Source organism: Myripristis murdjan, chromosome 11, assembly GCF_902150065.1.
Source record: "Myripristis murdjan chromosome 11, fMyrMur1.1, whole genome shotgun sequence".
Classification (NCBI taxonomy): Eukaryota; Metazoa; Chordata; class Actinopteri; order Holocentriformes; family Holocentridae; genus Myripristis; species Myripristis murdjan.
In genome coordinates, this window is record NC_043990.1 from 26,621,659 (window position 1) to 26,637,900 (window position 16,242).

Genomic DNA, 16,242 nt, shown 5'->3' on the forward strand with positions numbered 1-16,242 from the left:
CGGCAAACAGGTCACACATGCAGTAGCAGCACACATATGCTCACCCTGCTATATCAGGCAGTGTAAATGTTGTGTTTACCGGGGTCATCATATCAGTTGAGTTGTCTTAAAGAGTTTCCATGCTGACGTGGATGCACAGTTCATCTGTTATGTAAGAGAGGGGGTGAGTGTAAATAGCAGCGAGAGAGTTGACTGATGCACAGTCACAGATGAGGGCTTCAGGAATGGCTGTGACATAACACACAGAGGCCCAGACAGCTGAATGAAAAGTACATTTTTCTCCATCACCACATTATCTTATTCCACTGGCAGATTTTTTTATGCATCTGCCAAAGCATCTGGATGAGAAACCCATTCAAGTGTTCAGGCCCCTGTGATAAAGCTGCATTAATGATCAGTGTATTCTGGTCATGGACTCCATGTGGTGGAAGTTGCTTTGTATAAGATAAATAATGACTGACAGGAGAGTGGAAAATGAAATTTGCATATTTGAATCTGGGCTCGTGGTGAATCTGAATGAATATCTTGCTTGTGACAGCCAAAAAGTAATTTCACAAGTTGACCCTGTGAATTGAGGACTCATTGTTTAGCCTTTCATTGTTTACCCTATGTACCATACATAGGTGCACACGTGTGTGTGCGCCTATGTATTATTAGTCAACCAGAGACGTCATCATACCAATGAACACATTCCTTCCTTAAATAGAGGAGAGTGACTCCACTCGTAAGTGAAAGAGAAGAAGTTGCAGACCTTTTCTCCTCCTCCACCCAATGAAGTTACATAAGACTGACGCGCTTGGCTTTTCACACAGGCAGAAACATTGTTTTGTGAAGCTACTGAACTGCAAAACCTGAACAGCAAAGACAAGACACAGAGTCATTTTAATTGAATGCCATCTGAGCATGAGATGATACACGTCAGGTGCATGCCTGCCTTACAAAGCCAACGAGCTGTAGCTGTGTTGTGAAACTGGGAAAAACATCTATCTTGTGCCCAGAGAAAAGTGTTCCTGGTAGAAGGTGCAGGGTTACTTCTGGGTACTTTTTTGCTGATTTGCAACTTTTCACGTCAAAAATACACCAAAAGCGGTTATTTGTGCGCCCAAAAATGAACAATGAAAGTTCAAGGCGTTCGGAAAACATCTGCAGCTGATTTTATCCAAGTAAACAGCGTGTCAAGGATTTTTTTTTTTTTTTTTAAGGAAAGAAAATATAATCAACATATTTGTTTGCTTTATCAACCACAATTGAGCTAAACTTGACTTGCCTGTTGTTGGTCAGGCAACTTTTAGCTGAATATTTACATTTGATTATTTCAGCCTGATGAAAGACGCAGGCATGAAATAGATTGGCATTATGAGCACAAACTGTATAAATCCACTCAAAACTCCCTCCGTTTCAGCTGAATTAGACAATTAGACAATTAAAATGAGTACACCAAAATACACCAAAAATATCTCTCTGTGTGTTTTGCCTTTGTAGGACAGCATACTGCATCACCAGCATATTTTCCAGCGTATGACCTTTTTGGCTGTTCTGGTCAATTTTTATCTCAGTGAATATAATAAATCAAATGGCTTTCTTTCTGGAGCAGAAATGACAGGAAACTTCCAGACACCACTGCCAGTGCGCCCGAATGTCAAGTGCTCTCTGCTCCGTTCCCAGGGGGTTGGAATATCTGACATATTTTAAAGGGGAGTGGGTGTGGGGCAGGACAGACCCTGTTGCCTCAAGCCGTGCTGTAATGTTAGTTTTTTTTAGCACACAGACGCAGGCAGGTGCTTTTTGGCATCAGCTCCGCCGCTCAGGGTGTCTGTCCATTCTCTGTGGAGCGTCAGTGCTGTTTCCAGGGGAGATGAGATCACATTTCAAACACAGCACAGTCATTAATATGCAGTCCATGTTTTCCACTTGTTGTCATTCTGGTAGAGGCTTAATAGATGTGCGGACAGTGACTCATAAGCTGTAACTGTGTTCGACACAATTCTCCCTCTTTCTCGTTTCTCTCTCTCTCTCTCTCTCTCTCTCTCTCTCTCACACACACACACACACACACACACACACCAGACATATGCTACGCTCACTATTTTTCTCAAATTTTCCCAAGCCTAATTAAATCAGCCTGATGCCTGACAAACATGAGCAACTCTTAGCCGCTATTGGCAGATGGTGCATTTATAAAATCAACACAAGTAGTTTAAGTGAACAGTTTGGACTATGCCTCCAAAATATTTTCCATCTGAACTCACTGTGTAAACCCTGCTCCACTAGCCACTGGAACCCTCAGACTCAACCAGTGACTTGTGCTGCCTTCACTAGCGCCTTATAAGCTTGTACGTCCAAGCATACAAATCATAAATATGAGCTGCCGCGGCATTCAGGAGTCTGTGGTTGGAAATAAAAACAAAATGGGTTTTTGGTGGGTTTTTATTATTTTGAGGAAACAAATTATTTTAAGAAACAAATAGTACAGAGCGGATTTGTGCTGTAGAGGAGAAAGTGAGCAACCTACATTTTTTGGTAATTGATTTTCTGGTTAATTTATTAAAATGACGAATGTGTGACACTGGAATTAAAAATGTTCAGCAGTAATTTTTTATAGAATCTTTTTCTTTTTCCACATACAGTTCACATTAGATCAGTGACTAACAATCTTAACACTTAACATCCATCCATCCATACACTCCTCCTCCATGGCTTCACGTACCCAACCAAAAAACACACACAAAAACAATAGCAATACAGCAAAATGAAATGTCCTGAAATAACCTGAAATAAAAAAAAAAAAAAAAAAAATGCATCACCTTTCCCATCAGTTGTGCCCTCAAACGCAACCCGTGACAACAATGAATTTTAACCCAAACCACGACCTTTTCCTAACTTTAACCAAGTAGTTTCAGTGGCTAAGGCTAACTAAACTGCAACCGTTGTGAGTGTTGTCTCTCCATAATAAAAGTCTTCAGAGACTAAATAGTCTCTGAAAAAAAAGCAAAAAATACATAGTGATAGTGATATGAAGCAAAATGACCTTAAAAGTGGCATACTATTTATATGCTATCCCAAGATATCACTGAAATATGATTTTTCAAATACAAATAAAATAAATCAAATTAATAATATAGATTTTAACATTTATTTGTTCACCCTGACAAATAGCTCAATCTCATTTCACAGTAATGAGAGTATCTCTGGACTCTATGTACTAGAATATTCTCCTTAATTGTGTTGTGGCTACCCACATTCCAGTCGGGTGTGGGTTTGAAACTCAGGTATGAAAAACGCAGCACATTACCACACCCAGTTGACGCCCGTGGTTTGTTAAAGTGCGCTCAGTAATTGCCCTATTTCCGACGGCACGTGAAGCTCTCATCTGACGCATGGGAGGCGGGTGTGGGTGTGGAGGCTCGCTGTTGTCTTGTGTAAATTGAAGCATTCATAAATCTCGCTGTCCAGCCAATAGGAAAAGCTCCTGTTAATCCCAGCTCGGTCAAAACCCAGTGTGTACGTCCAGAAGCGGCACAAATCTCAAGTGTGCGTCAGGGGGGAACAGAGACAGACAGACAGGGCCACTGGAAGTTTTTTTCTTTCCCCGGAGATGACCGACATTTATACAACTTTTCCATCACTTTATTTTACTTTTGGAGGCCTGTGAGCTTGTGAAAGTTTTGCGCAGGAGTGGTGTGAGAGAGAGAAGAGAAGAGAAGAGAAGAGAAGAGAAGAGAAGAGAGAGAGAGAGAGAGAGAGAGAGAGAGAGAGAGAGAGAGAGAGAGAGAGAGAGAGAGAGAGAGAGACGCACCGGTGGTGTTTGAGTATTCCAGTTTATTCCAAGGTTATTCCAAGGCTCTTCTGGGGAATTGCGCTGCTGCCGCCGCTGCTACTGTCCATATCTTATCCGCATTTCGGACGGCCCTTCCAGTCCCATCGTCATGTCCTCCGGTGATGGGTCGGAGCAGAGTCGGCGGGTCAGTGTGCTGTCTTGGGATCAGGTGCGGCGTTTGGACTCCATCCTTGGAGAGAGCGTCCCCATCCACGGCCGTGGAAACTTCCCCACGCTGTCCGTCCAGCCCCGGCAGATCGTGCAGGTGAGAACATAATAATAACAACCAATAAATGATTTCTCCATGAACCGGGCAAAAGAGGAGGAGGAGGAGGCTTATCTTATTTTACTTAATCATATTTTAATCCACCTCAGGAATGCACTTTCTAGAGGCGCACCTGTGAGATCTGTGATACAATTTAAAATATGGCTAAACTAAATAAGCTCCACTTGGTGATTGTTGAGCACTATGAATTCTATTTGAATATCATGAATTATGATGTCCCCTGCAAAACACTGTATTTCATATAACTTTAATTTGTTTGATGATCCTGTACTTCCCGGTGGTTTATTCTATGATATGTAAGGCTAATAAGTTTCTGCTGAGATGTCTGCAAATCATAATTACACAATATGAAGTCCATGATGTACAAAGGAGAAAAACAATAATCAGCGCATACCAATTAAGGAGGAGCTGCTGAGGTTAACACAAGGTACACACACTCATGCGTGCAAACACACACACACACACACGCACACACACATTGACATGCATTTAATCTAGGATTGAAAATAAATGGGTAAACAAATGCCAGTCTGAATTATATAATTTGCTTTCGTTTGGTGCAAATCAAAGTCTTTGAGGGATTTTTTTTTTTATGGAATCAAGTGACATTTTCTGAAACAGCTTAATACCTGAAACACATTAAGTTACTTTGAAAACTTTCACCCCATTGGCAGAATTTTTGACTTTCTTCCAGAAATATATAGAAAAGATAAAAGATGTTCTGATTCATTACAATGCAATGGTTTATGCTACTTACTGTAACTCTGACTTTTCCACAATACATCAAGGAAATGGTTTCAGTCATTGTAGCAAATTATATATAAAAAAAAACAAAAAACAAAAAAAACAAAACTCTTCAACAATCAACTTAACAGTGAGTGTTTGTAATGTATTATATTTACACATAGAAAAAGCTTGTTGTGTTGAGTCATCAGTGTGGTGGTTAGGATTTGTGGCAGAGTAATTACAGTTAAAAAGGCATTTGATCACTTGTACCCTTAACACAGACACAGGAGCAGGATGATCTAACGCCATGACTGCAGTTTTCCACTAGCTCACTAATGCTTTAGCTCTCAGAGTCATTTCACAGGTCTGGTGAAAATGAGGCAGAGACAATAAGGGTGCTATATTTACCATGGATAAAATGTATAGGGGAAGGGCTGTGATTTCCAGAACATTATTTGAATCCCTGCCTGTAATCCAGGTTCAGATTTCAAGTTTGGATTCTCTGTGCTGATGATGTGGAAAAAGGCACATACATATATTTCTAAGATTTTTAGAGCCTGTGTAATTACCCAAGCCCATACCATTTGCACTGAATATGGAGGATGATATCCCCAATACTGTGTCTACACTATCCTTTGGAAACTAGGGACCCTAAACACATTTCCTGTCATGAAGTGTGGCCCTTTTCAAGGTCCTTTAAAGGACCACACTTTTTTTTTTTTTTTTTTTTTTTTGGAATTTTTGGATGTTTAGCCCATTGGACACCTTACCCAAGAAATAACAAGAGGTCTGTGTCTCTGGTAATTCTCTCTGGTGTGTATAATTACACTTCAGCATATTAACTATATGTTGAGTAATTGTAAACAATTAACATCAGCCAAAGTACGAAGATAGTCCTTTTGGTATTGGTTTTCATTTTATGATCTGAATGGTTTGATGCGTTCTGAAAACAAAATCGCAATTTTCATAGTTAATTCAATGCAAACTTTTCTCACTTCCTGTGTAATCATAACAAGTTATGCTCAAAGGCTTGCAGAATGAGATGTTACATTATTTTAACCTTTTTTTCTCATTTTCACTTCTCTCTCTCTCTCTCTCTTTTTTTTTTAAATCCCAAAAAGTTTAGAAACGTGTCATGAAAATGAAGTGGGCCTAACCATGCAACAGCTACAGGTTTAAGCCAATGCTAGTTGCCAAAACTGACTGAAGGCACAGTGTATCATGCACGCGAGCCAGATTTATCTACCAGAGGCACAAAGATGATCTTGATGCCATTCCTTTGATTGTAAAGTGAAGATGTGATTATAGCTCCTAAAGAGTCGCAGTGGCCCTTTAAGGGGCCCCTCTCAATGGTGGGTTTGTTTAAAGCCCACATTTACATACCATCTGTTTGTGGTATGGCTGTGGTTGTAACATGGGAATAGTAATGGAAAACTCCTGCTGTTACTGACACCTCTGTACAATCCATTCCAATAATCGTCTACAGTATATATTCGGCTCAGAGCCCATACATTTTCCCATATGAGGAGAAAAAAAAACAGCTATTTTTGATTGGTATTGTCATAAGACCTATAGCCTACATATTGGCGTTATGCCTCCATGATGATAAACACAGATCTAAAACAGTTGTGCGTGTGACAGGTTACATCATTTGTTGAGTTCATAGGTGGCGGCAGTGGTATGGAAACCAGCATGTTTTTGTTGGCTATTGAGAAGAGCTGTCTTTTATTCCAGCTCGGGAGCCTATAGAGCTGAGGTTGTTTTGTCTACAGCACATGTTTGAGATGGGCCCTTTTCTTCTGCTCAGTGGTCTGCTTCCACCGCTGTGTTTTTTTCCGCTGAAAGTAGCATTTCACTTTCCTGGATGGTAGCGAGTGGCCTGGATTTGGAGGAGAATGTGAAAAGTGGATTAATCCCTCCAATAACAGTGGGCTTGTGGGTCAGGCTTGACAAGGTATCACTGTGGTAAGTGAAGACCAGTCGCCTGACTCCACTTTGCCCCTTGCCAGACTGTAAACCAACTCCTCACTTAGGCTATTGTTTAGAATGAGCAACATGAAGACACCACATGCCCCCGGTCTCCACAGAGCGGAGAAAGTGTTTAAGGTTCATTCAGTTTGGGCTGTTCCACAATGATTTTCACCAGCCAGTTTATTTCCACCTAAATTCAAATCAAAATGTGCTTTTTAAAGTGGAAATCTTCTCACAGCAACATCTTTGGTGCTAAGCACTCATTGCTAGATCTTTATTCTCTAGAGATCACCTGTCAGTCAAAGTGTGCCCAGTACTATGACATATCCATTTCTTTGGATTGTTTGTCTCTGTTGGTGAAGAGTTGCACAACTGCTGCTTGTTTCTTTTCTTTGGTGGCCATCTCTGCTCATACTAACCATCCAGTCCTTCTTGTATGTATTCCTAACAAACTGGAAACATAAAATGTATCGTTTCCTCTGCATCATGGAAGACTTAGCAGACACTGGGGATTGAGATCAGCAAATGGAAAAGCTCTCATGAACTACTTTGAATTATTACTTAAAAAGTTTAGATGGTGGTTACAATGTTGAATCCAACATTGTATCATGTAATTTACTGTATATGATATAATCTCTGTCACTCTGATACTAGGAACTGTACTAGACCAGTGGTTCTCCAGGACCACAGGGATCCTTCAGAAGGGTGCAGGAGGTCCCCAGCAAAATGAGTAATAGCTTGATTTCATTATAGTGTGATGGCCTAGAAATGATCCCAGACAAAAGGATGAGCCTCCTAATCATAGAGTTCACTCTCATCAGTTTTCCCTCCCCAGTGTAGACAGTTCTACAACTCAGTTCAAATGTTCCAGCAGCAAGAATCTACCATGCAGGTCCCTTGGACAAAATGGTATCAAATGAGGCATAGCCTGTGTGTCTCAATTTGGGGGTCTGTGACATGAAAACATTTGAGAACCTCTGAACTAGATGAACAACCTGCTCATTGAAAACCTCTGTCTCACAGAGGTGTAATAGCATCACATTTCACCCTGTGACTCATTCTAGTCTAAGCATGCAGGTGAAATGACCACCCGTGCGTAGGTAATTCAAGGAAGCCTTTCAAATCAGAGGGAAAAAAACCTCATCATCCCCTTTTCCCTGCCAAGCTACTGTATGACTGACTGGCTGGGTTAGTTTTGGAGTGGATGTGAAGGTCAGGGACTTGTAACTTCTCATTCACTGTCGCCATTTCCTTGGCGGAGGGACGACTCTGACTCACTGCCCAGTGCTCTCATGGGCGTCCAGGGGACTATAGGCTGGCAAATGGCGGGGTCAGTTCAAACCGCCATAATAAAAACACATTCAGGCCGCAAGTCAAATGAAAACACTAAAGGAAACTATTGAGACTGAAGAAGGAAAGCGGAGAGACTATTATATGTCGCCAAGGCGTTGTCAACACCAGACAGTCTGGTGTGTTTGCGGCTTTTTTTTTTTACAAGACTTCTGCTCGACGTCGGCGGAAGTGTTTCCCCTCGCTCAGCTCACCAGGTGCTCGTGCGTCATGTGGGAAATGTACTAGCCTGTTTTATGAGTGCTGAAGGATGGGGATGGTGGGGTGGTGGAGCTGTGCTTCCTAATACACTCCTTTAGGGAGCCCTTAGACAGGGCACATTATGGCCTGCTGTTAAGTAGGACCAAATGTGCTGGTGTGAGGACAGAGCAAACACTTCTAGAGGTTCCCCCCTGGCAAATTTGTTCAAAAACACAGCTATGCAGCATTGTCCAGTGCCTTGTGAAATCCTGTTTAGCTTCAGTAGACTAAACAGAGGACCTTTTCTCATTTGGCATTGGAGTTCCATGGTTCTTTTGCTTACTGAAGCCCTCATTCTGGTGTTTACCACAGTTAAGACTGTCATGGGTATGCTATGTAATTTGTTCATTGACAGTTGTGACGGAAAATAGTTAATATTCCTCAGTCTGATTAATATTCTTAACGTGTTTTTTCCCCCTGACCATCTGGTGGAACAATTTAGGTTACCACTTTAAAACACATTAACTCCAACACTGGAAAACTGACAGATAAGGTCTTTGTGGGAAAAATGGATTCCTTGCAATGGCATGCCCATAAAGGATTCCTTTGAAAAATGTCGTTTATATACCCTGACCTTGGGTATAACATTTGAACCTTCTTTTTCTGTCGAGTCATTTAATAGGAGTGTCTTTTTTCATAGACACTTTGCTCTCTCACCATATAGTTTCTCTCTGGGGTAAGATTATGTTGTAACAAAGATGAGGAACTTGAAAGGATGAGGTTAAATAAATGAAAGTGAAAATTAGGAGCAAATATGCGGCCCAGCTCACATCCTTGCTTTTGTCTGTCTTTTATGGCCATAAACAAAAGCAATGAAAACTTAACCTTTGCATCCAGTGTCACTGTGGAAAACACTTTAGATAAATCCATGGAATAAGTGTACAATAGTTTTTATTCTAAAACAATAATATTGGCAACACATACTGGCATAGGCAGTACATCCTTTGTAATCTTCAAGTACAGCGCCATTAAAAAGGGATTTTGGATTTACGTTAAAACCTTAAATTGTGAAATCTGACTCTCTAAAATGAAATCCTATGGGATTACCTGGCAGGCTAGATGTCTGTGAGGCTAGATTGATAGCTGATGGGATAAAAGGAGATCCCCCTGGCTCGGTAGTAGCTTGCTCAGGAGCAGCGGAATCCTGGAAGTCTTAAGAATTGGCCCCATTTGATTGTTTCCTTTTTCTTAGTATCTTTTGAATGATGCAACAGACAGGAAGCATAAACATCTCAGCTGTCTTATGTTTCCCCCAGGCCTTTGCAGCAGTGTGGCTTATTTTCTCATAACCAGACAAACCGTTTTCCTTGGCAAAGTGTGTTTATGTAGCAGGAGAGGGGGATAACATGTTCTCAATATGGAGTGGGGGGCACCCATAAAGTCTCAACTGAACCGACTGGCCAGCCCTCGTCTTCCATGTTATTCAGGTTGGTTTGAGTTGCCTGAGCGCAAATAGTTTTGAGCCTCTTAAAGAAGACGGGTACTGACTTGTCATTTTCCACAGCTTATCTTAGTCCTTATGCACAGCATCTGCTTCATATATGAAAGGAGCTTACTAAGTCTGGTTTAAGTTCTTATGTAGGACAAAGTAATGTACCTGTTGTCTAATTTCACGATATTTCTTTGTCTAATCTCATTAGCTTCTCTGTGTCATATTTTTCCCCATGCAACAAGAGCCGTTACGTAATGAGAGTGTCCTGACTGGAAGGTCACAGTCCCAAAGTCCCATAGCAGCCAGGCTTTGTCATTTGTCCCAGAGTGTCCTTTTGTAAGCTGTTGAATGCCTTCCTGCTCTAGGGAACCACCTCTGGCTTCCCCGAACTTAGAACGCCTTGGTTGTTTGGATTTTGAGCAGATCTAGTCGCGAACAAACCATTCCTCAAACTATGCAAGGAAACTCCTTCAGCTCTCTTGCTCTATCCTACATTAGAAAGATTATCTAGGATGCAGCTCCTTGTATAAAGGCTCAAAGAGTTTTTGCATTGGTTTTTTACCCTTAAATGTTTGTATGTGATAAAAGGCAGTGTGCAAAATAACAAATCTCTTAGAGCACTGGGTAATATACCTGGTACTGGAAAATAGATGTAAATAAATAGCAAACCACACTTATCAGACATGTGCAGTATGGTATGTGTGACAGTTAACTGTGCTATGTTGCGGTAACAGTAGGGATGTTGTTAATTATTAATCATAAGATTACTCTGTCAAAAGATTTGTAATTGTAATTTGTAATTTGCCTTCTTTCTCTGTGCAAACATCAAAATGGGAAAGATGTTTTGCTTTGAAAACATAAAAGCTCCCCCCTCCTCCTCTTTATAGAACTAAGGAGGACCTTCTATGTGAAAATGTAAAAGGTCCTCCTTATTTCTGTGTACTTGAATGAAATATGCTGAACAAATATGTTTTAACCCAGACAATAACACTTGGTAGCACAGTGACAATTCCTAGTGGAATGGTAAAAACGTTCAGATACTTAATGGTGGATTATTTGGATATAGCAATTGCACAAGAACAAGCTACAAGAACCATGAGCTATGAACAGCCTTAAAATGCAGCCAGATGGATCAAGTTTTTTGTGTATTAAATGTGAGGCAAGACATAATTTGAGACAGTAAGGGAAACCTTTCCAGTGCGATGCAATGCAGGCAGTTTTACACTGCAGCTACATTTCCATGTTAAAACAACTCCTGTCTTACTTGTACTAACTTGTATTTTCAGTACAGGGCTCTTCTGATTGTTATCTTTGTGTGGATACAGATCACGCAGACTCATCCCCCTGTCTTTGTATTTTCCAGGTGGTCAGGGCTCGACTGGAGGAGCGGGGCATGGTGGTGCGTGATGTGAAACTAAATGGCTCTGCAGCCAGCCACGTGCTCCATGAGGACAATGGCCTGGGCTACAAAGACCTGGACCTGATCTTTGGCCTGAGTCTCACTGATGACAAAACCTTCCGGCTGGTGAAGGACGTGGTGCTGGACTGTCTGGTGGACTTCCTGCCTGAGGGGGTGTGCAGGGAGCGCATCACAGCCCTTGCCCTGAAGGAGGCTTACGTCCAGAAACTGGTGAAAGTGTGCAACGAGACGGACCGCTGGAGCCTCATCTCTTTGTCCAACAACACCGGCAAGAATGTGGAACTGAAGTTTGTGGATACTCTGCGAAGGCAGTTTGAGTTCAGTGTTGACTCCTTCCAGATCACTCTGGACTCCTTGTTGCTGTTCGACCGCTGCTCGGAGACGGCCATGTCTGAGACCTTCCACCCCACTGTGCAGGGGGAGAGCATGTACGGAGACTTTGAGGAAGCTCTGGGTCACCTTCGCACCAAGACTATTGCGACCCGCAGCCCAGAAGAGATCCGGGGAGGCGGGCTGCTGAAATACTGCCACCTGTTGGTGCGAGGTTTTCGCCCAGCTTCTGAGGCTCAGATGAAACAGATGCAGCGCTACATGTGCTCACGCTTCTTCATCGACTTCCCTGACATCAGCGAGCAGCAGAGGAAACTGGAAGTGTATCTGCAGAACCACTTTGCGGGCATGGAGCACAAGCGATATGAGTGCCTGGTGACGCTGAGGCGAGTGGTGGATGAAAGCACCGTGTGTCTGATGGGCCATGAGCGCAGACAGACACTAGCACTTATTTCTGCCCTGGCTCTGCGGGTGATGGCTGAGCAGAATGCCATCCCTGCTCTGTCGAACATCACCTGCTACTACCAGCCTGCCCCCTATGTCAGAGACGTCAACTTCAGCAATTACTATGTGGCACAAGTTCAGTCACCCATGGCATGCAGTAACTCTTACCAAACATGGCTGCCTTGCAGCTGAGTAATGACTTTTAGGATGCTGACATGTTTGGAAAGCTTTTAGTTTCGACCTTACATTGATGTAAACTGAGCAATTCAGTAGAGTGTTCAGTACTTCTGTAGCAATGTTGCATTTTTGTTGGAAGCGCACCATGGACCAAAAGGAATTAATGTATTGTATCTTTTTTTTTTTTTTTTTTTGCCAAATCTTACATTGAAACCATTCCACTAAGTTATATTGATTTATACTGCTGTAAATGTCATTTGAGCCATTGTTATTAGCCTTATATCTTTTTTGTTCTGTTGTCATTTCATAACCAATGTGTTGGTGTATGGAAAAATATGAAGGGTTGATATTTGACAGAGGAACTCTTTCGGTTCTGTTTTCTGTCCAGTGGAAGCTTGTGTGGGTCCATACAGAAATGTAAATAATGCATAAGAAACCAGAAAGCTGTATTCTGTTCAATCTGTGGTTTCAACTGACCTTGTTTGAGGACAAAAGGACCAAAGAATTACATTATTGTGTAGCATGATAAACAAAGACTATATGTGATTCCAAGTGCCTAAAACTGACCAACATCTTTTTAGTAGTTGCTATGTAAGAACTGTTTTTGAATCTTTTTTCATCCAGGTTACTGTACATCTCTATATCCAGGGTCAGGGTATTTTGTTTTTAAATCATTAAAACATGTTGAAACTTGAAATATGTGGTACATTGGTCTTTCTTTACGCATTCTAAGAGGTTCCACAGAAGTGCTTTCTTGAAAGATCAGAATGAGGATATGTTTCAGCATGGTCCAGTGGGCTCAGTGAGTACGCATGAACAGAGAATTGCTTTAGGCAGTCTGGGGAATCTCTATCTCTGTATCTCAGTGTCTTGATTTCTGTCTCTGTAGTTGTCCCTCCTCTCTCTCTCTTTCTCCCTCTCTCTCTTACTATCACTTACACAAACTCCTCCATGCACTTCCCATGTTTTGTCTGCCAGACACTGGCCTAACACAAACATGCTCTTGTTTGAACTCTGCATACCCCAGAGAAATGGATTCCCCTTAACTCCGGCCTATACATTAGTCATTCAATTCTGGCAGCTTTTCATCCAACTAGCCATTTTCTTACCCCCTGTTTGCCTCATTCAGAAAGAGGAAATTGCCACTTCTAGTCTTGGATGACTTGTTTTCTGTATGTTTTGGCTGAGGGGTCAGCTGAAAAGCAGGGGGTGGGATTGTGGACTTTTCAGCATAGGTAGCGATGCATTCCAATACTTCTCCCTCTGGACACTCGAAATAATTCAGTATTTTATCCTCACTCAGATTAATGCTCTCCTGCACAGGTTTGGCTATGACCTTTTACCCTAATCACTTTTGCATGGGGACAAGATCTTTAAATTTAGTAGAGCATGAAGTGGTGTGTAGCACAAACACACCTGCTGAATACTGCATGCAATGGAGACAGAGCTAAAAATACTTGGCTCTAAAGCAGCACTGGAACACTGACTGAACCACTTGGTGATTCCTTTATAAAATGTTCATTTGGAAGGGAAGAGTCTGTCATAGTGATTAAGGGGGCGAGATGAAAATGTGGCAAGGGAAATGTCCCTCTCTGGATTAGCTGTCAGATATTAACCCAACTGCTACAGATACACTCTAGGAAACACAAAACACCCTCAGAGGTTTCCACTGGAATAAACACGCATTAAACTTCCAATTGAGACAGAGCTTGTCTTATGCTTTAACAAACCGATGATTTCTGCGCCCGGTGGGCCAGACTTCATGAGTCATCCACAGAACTGTGCTTTGTGTCTGTGGCAAATGTGGAATATTAATTAGCGTAACACAGCAAGGCCTGACAGCCATAGCTCTCATGGTGCTAGTATTAGATCCTCAGAGGGCAAGTACGACATACTGTATGTAGTAAAGTGTGTCAGCTGAATTACTCAGTTTCTTTGTGTAGATCAAATGGATTGCAGCTATACCTCCATGAATCTTGGTAACTTCAGAAACAGTGCATTTTTCCTGGAAAAAATACAAATTTAATTACTTTTGAAGGCCAATGTATATAGAACCGGAGACCCTGAACCCCAATGATGGGGATGATCCAAGAACCTGAACTCCAATGAGGTGGCTGATTCAATAACCTTAACCCCAATGAAGGGAATAATCTAAGAACCTGAATCCTGATGAAGGCTTTCTGATGAAACACATTGCTTTTCCTGTACTGATACAGATAAAAGTTTTTGGAATATCTCTGGACAACAATGAGTAGCTGAGCTTTCCTCTTCCTCAATTACCACCATCTAGTTCATGTACGCTGGTTCTAAGGCGTGCTCATGATTCGCTTTGCTTTTCCTGGAACAAATACCACAAATAAATTTGACACTGTGGGAAGTGCCATGTTTCATACTGTTCCACAGCATACACCAGCTCTCGGCAGCTTGGCCTTCTCACCTCTGTCTTCTCCCGTCTACGTGGGTGGGCCCTTCTGGGTCAGACTCCCACCGCAGACGTTTGAGCTCGATAAGGCATATTATCATTTTTTCCTCTTTTCTGAGACAGTCTGCTGTGAAGAGCAATCTCTGTGTGAGTAAGTCTGTCTTGTCATGGTCAGCGATGCTGAAGGCTTGCAAGTTGGCTGATTAGATTATAGGGATGTCTTGTTTAGCGGTGACAGATCCCACCTGTGGCATGATGGAAAGAGGTCAGCATGGGTGTACAGCCAAGAATGGTCTCCAGTGTAACAAGCCGTTCAGCACTGTAAACTCCCAACTCTCTATCTGGGAGCTGGCTTGAGGAGTTGCATGAGAAAAAAGAAATTGATCCTCAGAGGAGACACCCTGGTTGTCAGCTGGATGTCCTCAGACAAACATGCATGCTGAACTCCCGGTGACCTGAGGTAGTTAAGGTGAACCGGCAAGACTGTTGAAGAGAGCAAGTTTAATGAATATTTATAGTGGGAAGTGGAGTTTAAAGAAAATTAAAGAGGTAGTCAATGAGTCATAAGATATTTCATATCAAAGAAAGCAGTGAGCACTGTGTTTTCCCAGTTTCATTTGCCGCCATCCCGATCAAGTTCTGCAAAAGCAACACGTGCCGAAAGTCCACCATCAATATACAATAAAATCAAATTAAATTCTCTTATTCTGCAATCAGATTGATGCTAATTTCAGTTTTTACAGCTAAGAATGAAGGAAGCCGTGCTGAAGTTTGCCTATAAAGCTCTTTAACTGGACTGGGTGGCATCGTTCCATCCATCATCATGCTGTTAGCAAGCAATTTTCAAGAACTCACAGGATTTCTATTTGTAGATCTGCGGACATTCAGACGGGCTGCACCATGGCGATGTTTATTTGTTGTCCTGCAATGCAGAAGGGCTATACCATATAGTGGCAATAAAAGCTAGGCTACTCAACACTTGACTTTCTTGCCACAGGATTGGCTCAAAATACATTTATGGGATTTTTTTTTTTTTTTTTTTTGGTCTAAAATTGCTAGAAAGACTCCTTTCTATGCCCACAGAGTGGGCATTGAGCAAATGGAGAGTATGTAATACAAAAATATTTAATAGAAAAATCCAGTAAATAAATAAATAAATAAATAAATGAATTAATAAATAAATAAATAAATAAAAATCAACTTTGTGAAAGTGTTCCTCCCTTTAACTTGGAGTTTAGGTAGGTGTAAAACATGATGAATACATTTTCTTTACCAAACCTGACTGAATTTTACCTTCCTTAAGAGTCTTCTAAGCAGCTCCCCTCAATACATAATCTTAATATTCATCTTAATATTTGATGTGATGTGTTTTTTGCTTAATTATACAGATCACAGTGTGAAATACCTGTGTCACCTCGGCACAACACTGGATTGCTGTTCCTTTTTTCTCCAGAAAAAAATCAACTGTAATTCGGTCACAATAAAAGTACACTAGCAGTTCACTGTCTGTTCTCTAATTTTACTGTGGAGCTCAATGAAAAAAAAATTGAGGGGAAAAAAAATCTACTGAGCTCCCCGTACTGGTCAGCTCAGTGATGAGTCAATCAGCAAAGTTTAGCAAGCCATA

At 41.6% G+C, this 16,242-nt stretch overlaps 1 protein-coding gene across 1 annotated transcript; it reads left to right on the forward strand.

Annotated features, from left to right (window-relative positions):
* The first annotated feature begins 3,507 nt into the window (after positions 1–3,507).
* Positions 3,508–12,890, forward strand: tent5bb (terminal nucleotidyltransferase 5Bb). Its single transcript, XM_030063541.1, has 2 exons — positions 3,508–4,082; positions 11,186–12,890. The coding sequence occupies exons 1-2, from the start codon at positions 3,927–3,929 to the stop codon at positions 12,206–12,208; spliced, it is 1,179 nt and encodes a 392-aa protein (XP_029919401.1). The 5' UTR covers positions 3,508–3,926; the 3' UTR covers positions 12,209–12,890.
* The last annotated feature ends 3,352 nt before the right edge of the window (positions 12,891–16,242 follow it).